The following is a 19,269-nucleotide window of genomic DNA, read 5'->3' as shown; positions in this document are numbered from 1 at the left end:
AGCTACGAAGAATGAAGGATATTGGAGGGTGCACACATATGATATTATTGACTATTTGCAACCACCCCTACAGGGGAAATGTCTGTCTGATGTTTATAATCTATTGGTAAGGGAGAGGTAGGAGGTGTTTGTCAAAAAGCACGAGAGAAATGAGAACTAAGGATTCGGGATATTACAGATGAAATATGGGCTGGGGCCTTGGGAAATATTCGTTTTCTTTCTCTTAACCCCTTCAGGACCAGGCTAATTTTCATTTTTGCATTTTCATTTTTTCCTCCTCGTGCTTTTAAGCCATGGCACTTGCATTTTTACACCTACAGACCCGCATGAGCCCTTATTTTTTGCGCCACTAATTGTACTTTGCTATGACAGGCTGAATTTTTGCATAAAATATGCTGCAAAACCAGAAAAAAATTATATGTGCAGTGAAATTGAAAAAAAAAACCCACAATTCTCTTTCTTTGGGGGGGGGGGGGGGGGGGGGGGGCGGGGGTTCGTTTTTACGCTGTGTGTCCTATGGAAAAACTGACATGTTATATATGTTCCTCAAGTCATTACGATTACAACGATATGTAACGTATGACTTTTATATTATCTGATGGCCTGTAAAAAATTCAAACCATTGTTACCGAATATATGTTTCTTAAAATCGCTCCATTCCCAGGCTTATAGCGCTTTTATCCTTTGGTCTATGGGGCTGTGTGAGGTGTTATTTTTTGCGCCATGATGTGTTCTTTCTATCGGTACCTTGATTCTTGATTGCGCATATGCGACTTTTTGATTGCTTTTTATTACAATTTTTCTGGATTTGATGCGACCAAAAATGCCCAATTTTGCACTTTGGGATTTTTTTGCGCATACGCCGTTTACCGTGCGAGATCAGGAATGTGATAAATTAATAGTTTGGGCGATTACGTACGCGGCCATACCAAACATGTTTGTTTATTTATTTATTTTTATTTATAACATGGGAAAAGGGGGGTGATTCAAACTTTTATTAGGGGAGGGGGCTTTTTATATGCAGCCGAAAACAAATGAGTGCCGAGCCGGGGACGGCGCCATCTTGGAGCGGTCCCCGGCCGGCAGCAGTAATGGAGATCGCCACTAGACACCAGGGAAGTGCTGCATCCGGTAATTGGATGCAGCTGTCATCTTTGACAGCTGCATCTGATTACCTTATTAGCGGGCACGGCGATCGGACCGTGCCCTCTAATAGCCGCAACCCCGGGCTACATGAGGCACCCGGAACCACGGTGGTTCAGAGCGGGGTCACCGCGCGGCCCCGCTCTGAACACCCGCACCCACACGAGGACGTACATTTACATCCTCGTGCTGGAAAGGGTTAACCCTGAGCATAGGCTTATACACCTCAAGATATTATATAGTCTTTAAGGGGTTGTAGAAATACCTCAAGCTGTCTGAAATGTAGTACTGTACGGATGGGGCGGGCTTTCTTCACTTGATATGAGACTTGATATGGAGTTTTGGCCCAAAATTAGGACATCTCTACATAGAGTGAAAAAAGTTGTGACTAATAACGAATTCTACTGGGTGGCTATGATCATGACGGGAGTATTGGTTCCTTAAAAAATAAGTTATCTCTGATAGCAAAGGTACAGATGGTAAGGAAATGGTTTGGGGATAAAGCTCCAACTCTGGGTGAATGGATACTCTTAGCGAATAAGAGCAAAACCTATAAAGAATTTATTGCAAAAAGGGCCCACTTGAGGATGCTCAGCAGGCATCGGAGAATATGGCAGTTACGGGGGACTGAGTCAAATTATTCAACTGAGGTAACTGACTTAATTGAGAACAGTAGGTAATTTAGTTTGTACCCCCCCCCCCTTTCTTTCTCCTGGGGTGTGTGTGTGTGTGGGGCACAGGAATTGGATAAAGAGAGGTGAATGTGTTAAATGAGTGTGCTGGAGGGTGGGGCGGGGGCAGGGGGGAGATAATATTTTGTATTTGCCTCTTCTTCTTTTTCTCTAAAATAATGTTATATTTTAATAGATCGGACAATTACGCACGCTACACTATGTAATATGTTTGTTTATTTATTTATATATTTGTAATGGGCATGGGAGTCTTTTAAACTTTTATTGGGGGTTAAAAGGGTTTTTTTAATACATTTAAAACACTTTTCATTACACTTTTTTTTAACATTTTTATTTACTGTAAAAGATGCAATCATTAGATTGCATATACTGATCTATGCTATGCCATAGCATAGCATACATCAGTGTTATCAGCGATCTATGTATAGAGCCTGCCTTAGAGCAGACTCTACACATAGATCGCAGATCTGACAGGACGGAGGTAAGGAGCTTACCCCGCCTGTCGGCACATGTGATCGGGACCCCCGCAACACTGAGTGTATCGACCAAAGTATACCACAAACATAAAGAGGAATATGTCACAAAAAATCAATCTCAGAATAACTGCAATAGTTAAAAGCATCACAGAGTAATAACTATATAAAGAGAGACAGGTCAGTTTTGAAAAATAGGCCCTGGGCATTAAGGCCAAAACAGGCTTCAGAGCCAAGGGGTTAAACATCTATTTAATGGACAAAATATACCAAAATTAGAATAAAAAAATTGAATGGGTTACTGTGGTGGGCTGTTCGGCCCTCAGTTATTAAAGAAGTATAGCCACTTTTACCCAACCACCACAAGATGCTTGGTCAAGCTTTGAGTTTGATTGAGCACCCTGATGCACCCCAAGCACTATGCTTGACCATGCTATTTGTACATTACAAGCCAGTGCTCTAATGTTCAAGGAGACCTACAGGCCAAACAGTGGCTGCAGGTCTGATTGAGTAGCCAATTTCTTCTGCTAACCCCAACCATGGAACTGCTGCACAGCGGCTCAGTGAGAACAGCAGAAGGGAACAGGGGAAGGTAGTTATAGATTTTTTTTTTTTGTATGTTTTACATTTGCCTGAGCACAATTATAAAGAAAAAAATTGCTCCCAGAATACCCCTTTAAGTCTTAAATACAGTAAATTCTGCACCCTGATGAGTTAACAGCACCTACAAAGTTTCCCAACAGTACTGTATCCCATTTTGTTACACAAATGTTCGTAAAGTGCCTAGATATGATGCATAATTTTTTTTTTTCATTTATAAGATTTATAAGAGATGAAGTTGGGATTTACAATGCTGAGAAAATCATCAGCATGGATTCTTTGGAGTGAGCCATTTTAGAAGCATTATAGCTAGTGGGCACTGAATTCCGGGAGCTCTAGACATCATCCACTTGGTTTGGACATTTCAACAAATGGCAGGGACTTAGTATCTCCAGTCGATGCCTCTGAGAAAGCTCCCAGGCATATCCCCCGACATCTGAGCAGTCTTCAGTTTCAAGTGAGTGCTAATAAAATGGGTGATGGATTTACACAGGCTTCATGAAAGATAGATACACACAGCTATTGAAAACGAGAGCTGTTATTCTTATCCCTTCCTCTCTTTCCAAGAGCCATGAGCAATGCTTTATTTTGGGATTTCTGTCATTCTAGGTATTTTGGAAATATTTGCTGTGTCTCAAGGGATTGTGGGAATAAGAGGAGTTTTCAGCAACTCATTTCTTGCCATGTCAAAAAAGGGAAAACTTCATGCAACTGTAAGTAATAACATACTAATTGAAAATATCAGTTTATTTGTGTAAGTGGCATAAATGATAGAAATATTTATGCTCAATTATTTTTGTAATTTTCCCACACAGTTGTCTACATATGGTTCACACCATACCTATTTTATAACTGTAACAAAGGATTTTAAAGACAGGTAGTATATCCAAAATTCCAGGGACATTGTAAAGAGAAATTAGTTATTTGTGCTGGCCCTATGTATTATGAAAATCCACATGAATACATATAATCTTATTTCCCAGATATAAATACAAGTTTAAAGTGACTGTCCAGTAATCGAAGAAGGGTACATATGACGTGTAAAGTCACCACTGGGCTTTTTGACCTGGTGTCAATTTACTTAAAGGGGTATCCCCATCTGTACAAGGCATGCCCTATCCACAGTATTCACTAAGAGATCACAGGGGTCTGAACGCTGATCCCCCCCCCCCCCCCCCCCCCCCCCCCCGATCCCCCGATCTTCAGACACCAGTATTCAAATTCCAAATGATTATACTCCAGCATGCTTGAGTTGTGCTCATCACTAGGAACTACCATTTTACATTACTCAAGGTCAGGGCTTGTCAAACCTTTTGTACATGGACCTTATCAGGCAATCCATGTTGATGCTGGGGCCTCACTGACTAACACCCTCTAAATACCGCCACATGGCACACATAATATTTCCTAGTAGTGCCAAACCAGCACGATAGTGCAGCAATAAATACTTCCCTACCAGTGTTTAACCAGAACCGCACTGTGGCAATAAATACTGCTCCACCTGTAGTAAACCAACACCACTTTGCAGAAATAAATCTTGTTCCAGTTGTAGTAAACCAACATGACAGTGTAAAAATACAGGTACATACTGCTTCAACTGTAGTAACTAACACTGCAGTACAGAAGTACATACTGCTTCGCTGGTAGTAAACCAAGACAGCAGTGAATATATACTACTCCACCTGTAGTTAACAAGGTCCTTGACCTAATGTAAGTATGGAGCCTGCACTAGTAATGCAGGGCTGCCGTTATTAGTGTAATCTCTCCCCGGAGACCCTGCTTTGTGCAGATTTCATCCAATGAAATAAAACTTACTAATATAGTGTTATCACTAATAATATTAGCTTTTACGTGCTACACTATTACCAAAAATTGAAAAACAGAAGAACTACTAAATTTGTATTGTCTCCAGCACCTCTTGCTCCACCCTTTGCTCGATAAAGTCTCTGAGCTCTAGCCCCACCCTGCTGAGTGAAAGTCACCAACCCTTACAGCCTACATCACCATCTTCTTTTATACACAGATACACATATATCTTGGGACATTTAGGGAGAGCAAGATGTGTTTAGGGCATGCTGCCTGTTGATAAATTACACTGCAGACAGGGAATAAATGCAGCAGGTGCTGCTAACTGTAAGTACAGCTGCAAAATAAAGAACTAAGACCCCCAAAACAATATTGTCTCACAATATATTGATTAGGTAACATGAATTGGTACTATAGCCATGTGCATGGAGCAATATATATTTAATACAAGAACCTGTTTAATTCTTAACTGATTTCTATTTTAAGTATGAATCCTTCAGATTATTTATTGTATAAACAATGCATATATCTTAATTATATTCAAGTTATAAAGCATTCAGTGAGTGTAATATGGCAAATGCACCCGGCACCATGATGATCTGCAGCATCAATTCATGTTTCCTATGAAGACCTGTATCTCTTTGTAGTAATGATGTCATGTCCAATTAATTAGACATACTGTTGCCGCTTGCACTGTGATCAAAGAATAATTAAAAGGCTCATATCACATGTTGTGTCTTCCACTGCCTTCATTTCACAACATAAGGCAGGCAGTAAATATTGCTGCTTCTCATCATTTTACTGTGAACGTGTAACCCTCATGGGTAGGATTAGTAATGGACAGGTGGCTACCGAATCTGCAGAAGGAAACTCGCTGCATGACAGTTGCCTTAAGAAAACAAATATATGATTTATAGTGACAAAAAGTGATACAGAATATATGGAGGATTTAACTAGTAGAAAATCAGCAAAAGCCTAAATGTTTTTCCTGCTGTTAATAGAGTACTCTGCAAAATTCTTGATCCTACTGTAAACATTGCTTAGCATTGCTTAGCTTCATCATAAATCTACTGTTTCAGATTCTGCACTATGCTGAAAAAACGATGGTTTCAGAAATGCTAAGTTCGATAAAATATGAAGAGAATAACAGTATCTGGTTTATGTAGTAAGATGCTTCGTATCTCTTCTGTCCCCCACTGATCGTACCCATCTACAGCCCACTTAGACAATCACTGACTGAGATAGGACAGTGCTATGGCCAGTGATTGGCTGAGCAGGCTGTCAGTCTAGTCTCAAATATGACAGCCTTTTCAGCCAATCATTGGCCACAGGTCGTCACTCCCAAGACTAGAGTAACAGCCTAATCTCCACTGACATGTGACAGCACCACAGTCACTGTTGAGACAAAAGTGAAAGCCCACTTGGCCAATTAATGGCTGCAGCACTGTCCTGTCTCAGCCAATCACTGACTGAGAGAAAATAGTCCAACAGCCAGTGATTGGTTGATCAGGCTGTCACTCTTGAGAGTGGTGGCGGCCCTGGTTTCTCTCAGCCAGTGATTGACTGAGAGGGCTTTTTGCAGCTTTGGCGGAGACCAGAGAAGATGGACTATGGGGGAGCACAGATAGGTAAGTAAAGATGAGCAAACGTTGTGAACTGCACTAAAACTGCTAAACGACTGCAATCGTTTAGCTGTTTTAGTGCGGTTCATTTATGGTTCACACGAACCTAAACTTTTTTTAAAAGCTCGGGAAACCTGCTGAACCGAACTTTTGAAGAGTTCACTCATCGTTATAATTCTCCAACTGACATTGCTTTATAGTATACAGTGCCATATAGAATGCAAATAACAGTGCCATACAGACTGCTCATTATTGTGCTAGACAGATGAAACATAGTAGAGCTGGAATACAGTGCACAAACTAACAGGTTCATGCAGAGAGCAAATATCAGTACCAAACTATGTTAGCGTAATAGGGTCATATGGGTAAAAAAAAAAATGGCAGCAGCAGTTACAGGGTAAAGAGAGAGGGTTGCTGGCACAATGGAAATGTGAGAAAGAGACTAGAAGTGGATCCTGTTAGGGGGCAGCTAAGATGGACGGTGACCATCCATGTGTAATAGGGCACTCAGACCTAGTCTTTTCCAGAGCCCCCCACAGACACATTGGTATCTGTTTGGACAGAAAGTTGAAATTTGTATTCATTTTCTGTTCTTATAGGCAATGTCCAGAGATCCTATAGAAAATGGATGGCGCACAGACCATACATATGCATTACCGCTCGATTAGTTCCAGGGACAAGTGTCCTCCATCCTGAAGATTAGGAAATGATGAATTAATCATCCTCTATCCTATAGATAAGACATAATTTAGCATCTTGAGATAACCCTATTAACAGATTATTCGTGGGTATATCCAATTAATAGATGATAAATCTTACATCCTAAGTTTCTGTTGCCGCTTGTTACATTGTGTCACCGATCAGTTAGCACTGACACAAGCCAAAAAGGCTTTGCATTGGCTTCCTGGTGCACTATTTGAATCCCCTGTGTCTTCTCTCTTATGCCTATAACTGGTCTTTGTACCTTACTAGCGTTCTTTTGTGTGCTCAGTTTTCCTGGAACCTTGAACCCTGTTAGGCTATATTAACACTAAGCAAAAAAAAAAAAAAGCAAAAAGACGTCCGTTATTGTCCCATTTTAATTGACCTCAGTCGAATGCATTGAAGTCAAGACAATGACATACGTCCAATGCAAAACAGTGTATGAAATGACAGACATAATAATCAAGATAATAATCATGACAATTTTTGGATTTCTCTTGAAAGCAACGGACGTTATTTTTAGCTGTTCACATGCAGATGTTCTTTTTTTATCATCTTTTCAATGTCTTTACTTTTAAATTCAATGGACTTTTCAATGAAAGACACACCCAAATGGCAATCAGTCCACAAAAACTAGAATTATGTACCAACAATTTAAAAAAAATTCTCACTCTTTTTCTTCCTCCTGTGGAGTGGAGGGTGGGAGGGTTTAGGGCAAAATAAAAATGTTTTGTAATTGTAAATTGATTAAATGTGAAATACCGGTGCATATGTTTATAATACAATGTTAATTTGTATAAAGAATCGACTTATAAAAAAGAAAAGTTTAAAATAAAAAAATAATAATAAACTGACAGGAAAAGAAAACATGGGAACATAGCTTTGGGGTGACAGAAAGATTGGAACAGGGAAAAGTTTTGTTTTTTTTGTTGTTATTATTATTCCAGCCTGGACACATTTAACCACAAGAAGGATACCCTGGGAATCCATTATGGACTCAGCAAACATTTTTATTGCAAACTACACAATAAAAATGTGTACAGAAAATATTGACCCATTTTGAGTCTAAACCTATAGTCATAGTCATACTGTATATTTTAAAATAGCTTACTAAGTTGTAGTATAAGAATGCCCCCTTTATATCCTGTTTGGTATTTGCATCCTTTAAGTCTGGAACGTGCAGCATGAGCCATTAAATCGGGAAATCTAAACATGGCACAAAACATTTAGTGAAGCATATGTGGTATCATATGTAATGTTATAGTGATTTCTCAATTGACATAACTTTACAACGTGGCTGGATATAGAAAAAGTGTCCACAATGACAATGCAAATGCTGATGTGGAATACCTGGAAATTGAAATTAAATATAACTTAAACACTGCCAGTAATGTTTTTATTCGGCTATGTTCATACTAAGGTATCCAATTGTTATATTGTTCTATTTAAAAAGACGTCCGTTTTTCCGGCCATTTCATTGACTTCATTGCAATGCAATGAAGTCAATTGAAAGAAGGACGTCCAATGCACACAGTGTATTAAATAACAGACTTTGTCTGCGGACATCAAAATAATGATCATGACAATTATTTTCGGATGTCTTTTGCAAACACCAGACGTTATCCTATAGTTCACACACAGTTTCACCGTCCTTTCACTGTTTTTACTATTAAATTCAATGGACTTTTCAATTAACCCCTTCCCCCAATATGACGTCCAGGGACGTCATGAAAAGCAGTGGCAGATTGCATTATGACGTCCCTGAACGTCATGGTTTTCCTGCCTCCCCCCGCTGTCCCTATCTGAGATCGGTCAGCAGGAGGAGGCTGTGTGACACAGCCTCCCCGGGCTGCCACTGCCCGGAGGGGAGCCGAGCTCCCCCCATGGACAGTTAACCCCATAAATGCCGCGGTTATTGCGACTGCAGCGTCTATGGTGATATTCTGTGCAGCAGGTTGATCGGGCGGCAGGAGGAGGCAGCAGCATGTTGCATCCTCCTGCCGACACTGCTGTAATCCTCCCCCCTGTAATGTCCGGGCTCCCCCCGCCCCGATCCAGCTCCCCCCAGTGTTCCCCAATTCTCCTCTCCCTCCCTCCCCTTGTCCCTCTCCCCTCCGGATTTGGCTCCCCCCCCGCCGTGCTTGTGCTTACCTCTGTGCCCCCCCCCCCCCGTGCTCGTGCTCACCTCTGTGCCCCCCTCCGTGCTCGTGCTCACCTCTGTGCTCTCCACCTCTTTGCTCGTGCTCACCTGTGTGCTCTCCCTCCCGTGCTCGTGCTCAGTGTGCTTTCCCCCCCTGTGCTCGTGCTCACCTGTGTGCTCTCCCCCACCCCCGTGCTCGTGCTCACCTGTGTGCTCTCCCCCGCCCCTGTGCTCGTGCTCACCTCTGAGCTCCCCCCTGTGCTCGTGCTCACCTCTGTGCTCTCCCCCCTCCCCTGTGCTCGTACTCACCTCTGTGCTCTCCCCCCCCCCCCCTGTGTTTGTGCTCACCTCTGTGGTCCAGTCCCTCTCCCTCCACTTGTCCCCCGCCCCCCCTCCGGATACGGCTACATAAATAAATAAATTTAAATAAATATACACATTCCCCATCCCTCTTTATAAATGATCCCCTATATATAAGATACACATATTTGGTATCGCCACGTCCATAATGAGCCCGTCTACTAACCTGTTACATTAATTATGCCATCCAATTAACGCAATTCAAAAAATAGATAAAAAACTAACAAAATGCCCATTTTTTGTTAATCCCGCCCCCTAAAAAATAAAGGTGCACCACTAAAAACATCAGCTTATGCCACAAAAAAATCCCTCTATTGGCAAAAAAATAAAAATATTGCTGCTCTTACAATATGCAAGACACAAACAGTATGTATAGTATAAATGCCATGAACTATAACAAAAGCTATAAAAAATGGATATCACTTTAATCATACCGACCTGATGAATAACGATAACATATCATATGTGACGTATAGTCAACGGTATACAAAAAAATGGTAAAAAACTCCTGCTAAATTGTGTTTTTTATTCGTACCAACTTATAATTTTTTTTTTTATAAAAAATGATTAGGGTGTCACATGTCCCTCAGAATCGTACCGATGGAAACGTCAACTTGTCGTACACAAATATTTTGGCACCGCAAGCCTCTGTGACATGATATAATGGCTATAAAAAAACCTGAAATAAGAAAAGACCCCAAAAATTCACCAGGTCTCTGTTATGTCTGCGGCCTGTGGTTGAGTCAGGTGACACACTGCGGCCACATTTGGGGGATTTCTAGAAACATTGGAATAAGGAGAATAAATAGTGAGTTCCATTTCTCAGTTAGTATTTGCTGTGTTAGAGGAAAAAAATAATTAAAATGGAATATCTGCCAAAAAAATGAAAAATTTTAATTTCCCCTCCAACTTTAATTTAAATTTCTGAGAAACACCTAAAGGGTTAATAAACTTATGAAATGTTACTTTGAATACTTTGAGGGGTGCAGTTTTTACAGTGGAGGGATTTATATGGGTAACTAACATACAGGCCCCACTAATGCACTTCAGAACTGAACTGGTCCCTAATAAAATCAGAGCTGAAATTTTCATGAAAATTTTAAAAATCACTGCAGAATTTCAAAGTCCTCTAACATCCTAAAAAGTAAAAGGACGTTCACCAAATGACGTCACCATAAAGCAGACATGTTGTAGATGTTGCATTAATAATAAGTTCATGTGGCATGACTATCTTTCTAAGGAAAAGAGAATTTTGAATATAAAGAAACGTAAATTTGTGCGCAAATGTGTTTTCAACCAAAGTGTATCAACCAAAGTATACCACTATCATAAAGAGGAATATGTCACAAAAAAAAACAATATCAGAATAACCGCGATAGTTAAAAGCATCACAGAGTTATAACTACATAAAGAGAGACAGGTCAGATTTGAAAAATAGGCCCTGCGCATTAAGGCTAAAACAGGCTGCGGAGGCAAGGGGTTAAAGACAACCCCCAAAGGGTAATTAGTCCGCCTGAACTAGAATAATGTACCAACAGCCGTTGTTGCACTGACTGGCGGCCAATCAATGAAATGACGGACATCATTTTGAACTCAAAATGATGGATGCTATTTTTTCTTTTAAAAAACAGAGAGAAAAAACTGTAGTGGAAACATAGCCTTTCCATAATTTTCATATCTTTGCACATATAGAAAAGCTAACTGACACCTATAAAGACTGATACTTATTGTATATTTTTATTCTTTTTCCTTATATTTTTAAATATAAGGAATACAATTTTAGCAAATTGTTGGTCATTTTACTAAATGTGTTAACACACGTGTCTAAAAGTCACCCCAAGAGTAATTGGGATATGTGTTCCTTAAATACAGGTCATAAATTTACTATGGCTGTTGCTCATTGATCTATGGGCTGTGCCAGTGATCATAGCAACTTAAAATATCTTCTCATATAGAAGGTGATAACCCACCCATCGACAGGGGTAGGACATGTTTTTCTTGGTGCCAATGTGTACTCCTTCTATAACTGTTCCCCCATACTGTCAGTCACATTGACCTATAACAAGGACAGTCTCAGCTCTCTTATCAACACCAAAGTTCTCACAATGGTTTTCCACCAAAATTCCTTCATTAGTGTTTGAAAACCTGAGGGATGGCACGGAATAATGGCAGACTGACATGTGTTATAAAATGACTCAACTAAAACCTTTAACTGTACACCCACAATTAAAGGTATATTTACAGTGGCTATACACAAAATGGCACCTCTACTTGAACATTACAGTCCCAACAGGTCAACAGACCCATAGGCCACCATGGTTACACAGGAAAAGGCCATACCTAATGGCAAGGAGCTTACATTTTTACATTCTGTAATGACAAAGGGGCCCTTCCTAAAGGAATTATGTTAAGGCCTCAAGGTCAATCTGGTTCATATTGCTTAATTGATGCTTTCTCTCTACTGACCTTTAGAAACAAACCCTCCAATGGCAGAGCCACAGGTCCAGAACACAGCCTAGCACCACTCCACCCAGTAGTTCCTAGTTTTTTTCTACTGCAGCTTTAAGCATCACAGTCCATGTTTCTGGTCCTGTGAAGTCATTGTCCCAGTCATTGATCCTACATTAGTCTCCCTCAAATCTTGTCTCATCTTCCCTGGTAGGAAGGCACACTCAGTTTCCCCCCATACACTCATTTAGCGGGCCTCACTGCATCCATCACATCCGCAGCTGTCGTTTTCAACAGTTATCCTAAGTCTCTTATTAGCAAGAGAAGGATTCCCTCATCTCCCAAAGTTTTTACCTAGTGCCGATATCATGGCAATGAATTACTGTTCCTGTTCCCTTTTCCTATTGCACTAAACGAAACGACTAAGCCAGAGAACCTCTAAAATGTTAGTTCTTGTCGCAGGTATGCGAGTAGCAAAGGCTAGCCTATCTGGCCCAACACAGATGAGCTACTGTGATCTACTCAACCATGCTGACCATGATAGGGGTCAGTGTGCATAGTGTATTGTACTTTGCTACATATTAAGTTGTGCAGGCACAGAGTGGTCAGAGTGCCAAACCTTGTCCACTGCCAAAAGTGCCTACAATGGGCACACAAGCATCAGAACTGGACAGTAGTCTAATGGAAGAAAGTGTTCTGGTCAGATAAATTCCTCATGCATTTTATATGTGTCCAGACATAGCACCAGGATGCACTAAAGAAAGGCAGCAATCTAATTAAAGGGGCACTCCACTTAAAGATTTTATCCTGTTTAAGCTACACCCATAATCTAAGCTTGCTTGTAAGATGTTTCTACTACATGACTTGGTCCATTTGTCTGTACTACATCCTGACTCTGAAGCTGCTGAAAACTCTTACTTCCTGGTCCACTCTGTCTCAGCTCCTCTGTCCTCCTCCACCCTTCTGAGATCAAAATCACATAACCCCATTTGATTTTCTTGCTCTTGGGTGGAATATCCCTTTAAAGGTAGCGTGCTGCTGTGGAGAGAGGTCTGTTGGGAAACTTCAGTTTGTTTTAATTTTGTGGACTTTTTTTTTTTAATGCGTACTTACTACCAACTTAAACCTTGAAGACAAAAAATTCATAAATGGCAGTGACCTCTTTCAGCAGGATAATGCACCTTCCCACACTGCAAAAATTGTTCAGGAATGATGTGGAGAACATATCAAAAAGTTTGAGATGTTAACTTGGCCTCCAGAGTCCCCTGAACTCAATCAGAATGAGTATCTTTGGAATGTGCTAGAAAAACAAGCCTCATTCATGGAGGTCCCACCTGGCTACTTACAGGACTTCAAGTAGCAATCCAGGATTTTTTTTTCTGTTGCTTTTATAGTGCAGCATAGGATATTATTACAGAATAATGTAAAGCAGAGCTGGAGGGGTCTAAAAATCAGCCCTGACATTCAAAACCCACCAGTAATATATAGTATGACCCCCACACAGTAAAAGAGCAAAGCCCAATTCATGCTATAGCAAATTTTGATTTACTTTGTCATGTCCCTCGCCTCTCACTTCAATATGTGAGCCACACTTTTCTCTTCAATTTGGAGGCTCATGTGTTAAACCTTCTCAAATAAAAGTCACCCTTTTTTCCCTTTTCTTCCCCACAAGGGCCAGACCACTATTATGACTTTTTTCAATCACTGTAGAGTTCACTGCTAAAATATAGGTGGCCTCTTACTTCTGTAGCCCTTCTTTACAACAACACAAATACAGTTAAACCCTGAGGCTATGTTCACACTAAGTAAAAAAAATATATATATATGTCCGCTTTCTTATCTGTTTATTTTTCTTTCTTTTTGTCTTATCTGTTCATTATCAAGGCTACATTACATTACAGAGAAGCAGGGTGAAGATGAGTTTTCTGTGTCCAGGAAGAGGCCAGCCCTGCAGTTTGGAGGCTGTCTGGCCACAGAAAACGCTAGATTTACAAGTCAAACTGCTCAGTGTTGGTCTTGGAACTTGGTGAGGTAAGATTGCAGGAAGTTTTGCTGTGCTGGCTCTTATACTGCAAACTGCCGGGGCTGGTTCTCTCCTTTTTCAGCTTATTCATCCCCCTCGGCCCCTCTCCCCTCTATAGACCATAATGGACGCAGTAAACCTGTCTTCACTTTGCTTTTCTGCAACAGATAAGAAGTGTGTGTGGGGGTGGGGGGGAGGCTGGAAAACAGCCTTGTCAGTACAGAAGGAAACTCATTAGCCTAATAAAACCTATTACAGAGTTTCCTATATTTGCTTGTACTATAGATTTCTGCAAAGTTGTTAAAAATAATATTTACACTTCAAGTATTTTGCTAAACAAGACCAAAGTTCCTACCTCAGACTACAGCAGATATTTCACATCAGAAGCTAAAATGGTTAATGACAGAAAGCAATATATTGTATTAATATGTCCTACTGTCAGCCTCCTCCCAGCCTGAAATAGACGATAACCAGGTACAACATACTTTTACCTATTCTACAATCACCATGTGCTGCTTGCATTGGGATACTTTAGAAGTAAGCAAAGAGCTTATGATTTCCTTCAATATGTAATTACACAGGGAGGATACCGCTATGGCTGTATCCATATTTTCTAGATGGTCCCCGGGCAGTACCCTTCCTCTGCTCGGAGTGGCCAGCCTGAGGGAGATGAGCACAGAATGAAGCTAAACAAATCTATAATCAATAAGTCTATTATTTTATATGGTGTGTGCACTGCCTCCCAATTTCCCATTGACTTCAATGGACTGCATTATTATATTGAAAATATGCCTGTATTCTGGTATTATTTTACTGTGTGTGAACAAAACCTAATACTTCTGGAAGGGGAAGCTTTGAGACAGGGAAAAGTTTTCAATGTACCAAATTAATGTTAGCGTGTATCGCATTAAAAAAAATCAAGCTGCCAGGAACAGCTGGAAACACAGACAGACTTTACGAGACTTTACATTTAGATACACCATATACCAGCAAAAAGAGTGTCTTAAAGTCTGTAATACAGACCCATAGGGACTCTGTGTACTGCTGTACTGGGTCTGCTCCTGCTGCTGCTTTGTCATGTGCATAAACTTCAGATGAGTCAAACTATTTTTATTCTCCTTAGAGAAGGTTCCAGTCTCGTTTCTATGAATCTGCTGAAATGACTGCTTCTGTGCTCGTCTGAATGTAATTTTACATTTCTGAGTAAAGACGATGCTGCTGTAAAATGTAGGAAAACAATGCAGCCCTAAACAGATTTTCCAATAGAGGAAGAAGAGCTTTGCACATTGCTTTTTTAAAGAAGTGAAAACTGCATTATACTAACAAATGATACCTCTCTAATTTTCTAGTGATCTACAGTGGGTCCATTTACAGACTTAATTATTCCTTTTGCAGAATGATTTATGTCAAGGACACTAAGTAAAATTAAATTAAACCATCCACCTTCTGGTTAATTATCACAGGGAGCAGAATGCTGGACGGAGATTCCAATTAGACAGGTTACACTCCAAGGTTAAGAAGTGCAATTCCTCAGCTCATCGGAAACAACACAAATAATGGAGAAACTTGACCCAAATGTTTAATGATTGTAGGACCAAACAATAAGATAAAGCAAAAATGACATCTGTTCTTTCTTCTGGTTTGGCAGCAAGTTTCATTTCATGGTCTAATTATTTCTAAACAGCTAAGTGCTTTATAAAAGCTCGTCGCAGGAGTATTGTGCAGCTGCGCATTAGTGCTGAATTTTAATAGCAATATATAAACTCTATTTATAAACAAGCTTTAGGCTATGTTCCCAATATGGGAACGGGCTGTTATTTAGCGTCAAAAAGCTGTTGCTTATTGATCATGACGGACACAAATAATGTTCATGATTGTGGCTGTCATCAATAGGCGGCCATTATTTTGCAATAAAATTCTGACATGGAAATATAGCCTTATATTGTTCTAGTAGCACATTGAAGATGGAATACACTATACCAGTGATTGTTAACCTTGACACCCCAGCTGTTGCAAAACTACAATTCTCATCATACCTGGACAGCCAAAGCCATATCTTTGGTTGTTCAGGCATGATATGAATTGTAGTTTTGCAACAGCTTGGGTGTCAAGGTTAGCCATCACTGCACTAATAAACATAGAGCATTGGAAAAATATAGCAAGGGGACATTGGTTAACCCTATCCAGTAAATGCTGACAGAATGGTCCCTACATGCAATTGTAATTTGTGATCCATAACTGTTAGTAAGTCTGTGGGCCAATGCACCTAATCATGGATGCCATGGTGCATGGTCTGTGATTGCAGGCAGGTCGCAGAGTGTGTGCAGGGAGCCTATCAAACAGTGCAGGGACACACCGCCTTGATACATTTCAGTTGATTGAATGTGTTTCACAAGTATTGTGAGAAATGACCAGATGCTAATTATTGTTGATCGCATCTTTTATATCTTGAGAGTTGAGCAAACTTTAAGCATGCGGCATTTGATTAGCCGTAGCTGCTGAAGATGCATGCAGTCCTAGAGTGTTTAAGAAAACTTGGACACAGCCATTGGCCATAGCCTGTACCTATGTTTTCCCAGACTCCCGAGAGCTGTATCCAACTTCTGCAGCCACTGCTAATCAAATGCTGCACACTCAAAGTTTGCTTAAAGGGAACCAATCACGCTAAAATTGGCCATAAAGCTAAGGAAACGTGCTGGTACATCACCCAGCGCGCTTCCCAAACATAGCCCTGTAGCCTGCGTCCCCTGTACATATAGACCGCAAAGTTAGTTTAACAATCTCCCGCGCTGTAGGTAAATTATACAAGCAAAGTAGTCACGGTGGGCGTGTGGCTGGTCTTCTAGTCATGGTCCTGGGCGGGTTCCAGCGCTGTAATCAAGACCCTCTGGGCGTGTTGGAAAGCACCGCATGCTGACGTCACCCGGGGGGGGGGGCGGCATTGCACGTCTGCGACACCGACGTCTTTACTATGCTGCGTATGCTCAGTGCAGCATGGCGTAGTACCGCAGTGGCTTCTACCGCTGTACCACGCATGCACAGCATAGTAAAGACGGTGTTGCAGACGCGCAACGCCGGCCCCCGGGTGACGTCAGCATGCGGTGCTTTCCAACACGCCCAGAGGGGCGTGATTACAGTGACTTAACCCGCCCAGGACAATGACTAGAAGACCAGCCACACGCCCACCGTGACTACTTAGCTGGTAATTTACATACAGCGTGGGAGATTGTTAAACTTACTTTGCAGTCTATATGTACAGGGGACGCAGGCACTGGCGGAACTACCGCCGTAGCGGCCGCTACGGGGCCCATGGCATGCGGGGGCCCAAGGCCTTGGCCCCCGAAGCTGACCGCCTGCAGCACCCGGTGGCCGAGCGGGCCTCCCGGGTGTTAAGTGTTCTAATTGACAGCGCGAGAAGCCATAGGCTTCCCGCCCTGTCAATCACTCTTGTGACCGCAAGCAGCGTGTCGGCCCCCGCCGGATGAGCAGCTCCCTGGTCGAGTCCCACGCAGCGTCATCAGTAAGCTTAGTGTGCACCGCCGCGGCTGGGACTTCCGGGTACAGAGAGCCTGTCACTCTTCTCTGTACCGGAAGTCCCAGCCACCGCGGCGCACACTGAGCTCAGTGATGGAGCTATGTGGGACTCGACCAGGGAGCTGCTCATCCGGCGGGGAAGAGAGAAGAAGAGACCAGCGACCGACGGGGGAGCGTGTGGTTTGGTGAGTTCTCTTTTGTTTTTTTCTTTTTATCAGAGGGGAACACTGGGGGCTATATGGGGGAGCCCAACAACAGTGGGGGCTATATGGGGGAAGGACAACAACAGTGGGGGCTATATGGGGGAAGGACAACAACAGTGGGGGCTATATGGGGGAGGACAACAACAGTGGGGGCTATATGGGGAGGACAACAACACTGGGGGCTATATGGGGGAAGAACAACAACAGTTGAGGCTATATGGTGGAGGAACAACAACAGTGGGGGCTATATGGGGGAGGACAACAAGAGTGGGGACTATATGGGGGAGGACAACAACAGTGGGGGCTATATGGGGGAGGGCAACAACAACAGTGGGGGCTATATGGGGGCGGAACAACAACAGTGGGGGTTATATGGGGGAGGACAACAACAGTGGGGACTATATGGGTGAGGACAACAACAGTGGGGGCTATATGGGGAGGAACAACAACAGTGGGGGCTATATGGGGGAGGACAACAGTGGGGGCTATATGGGGAGGAAAAACAACAGTGGGGGCTATATGGGGAAGGACAACAGTGGGGGCTATATGGGGGAAGGACAACAACACTGGGGGCTATATGGGGGAAGGACAACAACACTGGGGGCTATATGGGGGAGGACAACAACACTGGGGGCTATATGGGGGAGGACAACAACACTGGGGGCTATATTGGGGAGGACAACAACAGTGGGGGCTATATGGGGGAGGACACCAACAGTGGGGGCTATATGGGGAGGACAACAACAGTGGGGGCTATATGGGGGAGGACAACAACAGTGGGGGCTGTATGGGGGAGGACAACAACAGTGGAGGCTATATGGGGGAGGACAAAAACAGTGGGGAATATATGGGGGAGGAACAACAACACTGGGGGCTATATTTGGGAGGAACCACAACACTGGGGGCTATATGGGGAGGAACAACGCTGGGGGCTTTATGGGGGAGGAACAACACTGGGGGCTCTATGGGGGAGAAACAACACGGGGCTATACAGGTCTGGGGATGCACAAGACTGGGGGCTGCCTATAGGGGGATGCACAAGACTGGGGGATGCCTATAGGGGGATGGACAACACTGGGGCTGCCTATAGGGGGTGGACAACACTGGGGCTGCCTATAGGGGATGCACAAAACTCTGGGCTACCTATAGGGGGATGCACAACACTGGGATATCTATATGGGGGATGGACAACACTGGGGGATACCTATAGGGGGATGCACACACAGAGGTAGCCATATACTATCAAGCAAGGATAGTGAACCTTGGCTCTCCAGCTATTGCAAAACGACGGCTTTAGCTTTGACTGTCCACACATGATGGGAGTTGTAGTTTTGCAACAGCTGGAGGGCCAAGGTTCCCTACCCCTGGTATAGGGGATGCACAGAGGTTGTCATCTACTATAAAGGGACACAGAAAGGGAGGCTCCCTACTATAGGAGATGCACAAAAGACCATCTACAGTATATGGAGGACTGAACAAGGGACCATCTATAAGGTGTCTATACAGAGCGGGGCATATTAGGG

The 19,269-nt window shown here is 42.5% G+C and overlaps 1 protein-coding gene across 2 annotated transcripts in view; it reads left to right on the top strand.

The window, feature by feature from the left end:
* FGF5 (fibroblast growth factor 5) overlaps positions 1-19,269 on the top strand; it is a 62,368-nt gene that overhangs the window by 17,431 nt on the left and 25,668 nt on the right. For both annotated transcript variants that reach the window (XM_069976702.1, XM_069976699.1), the window contains one exon: positions 3,518-3,621. In XM_069976702.1, the coding sequence (XP_069832803.1) occupies positions 3,518-3,621 (104 nt within the window). The remainder of the gene's footprint in view (positions 1-3,517; positions 3,622-19,269) is intronic.

Source organism: Dendropsophus ebraccatus, chromosome 7, assembly GCF_027789765.1.
Source record: "Dendropsophus ebraccatus isolate aDenEbr1 chromosome 7, aDenEbr1.pat, whole genome shotgun sequence".
NCBI classification, from domain to species: domain Eukaryota; kingdom Metazoa; phylum Chordata; class Amphibia; order Anura; family Hylidae; genus Dendropsophus; species Dendropsophus ebraccatus.
The sequence above is the reverse complement of the archived record's forward strand: the minus strand, read 5'-3'. Positions and strand labels throughout refer to the sequence as shown.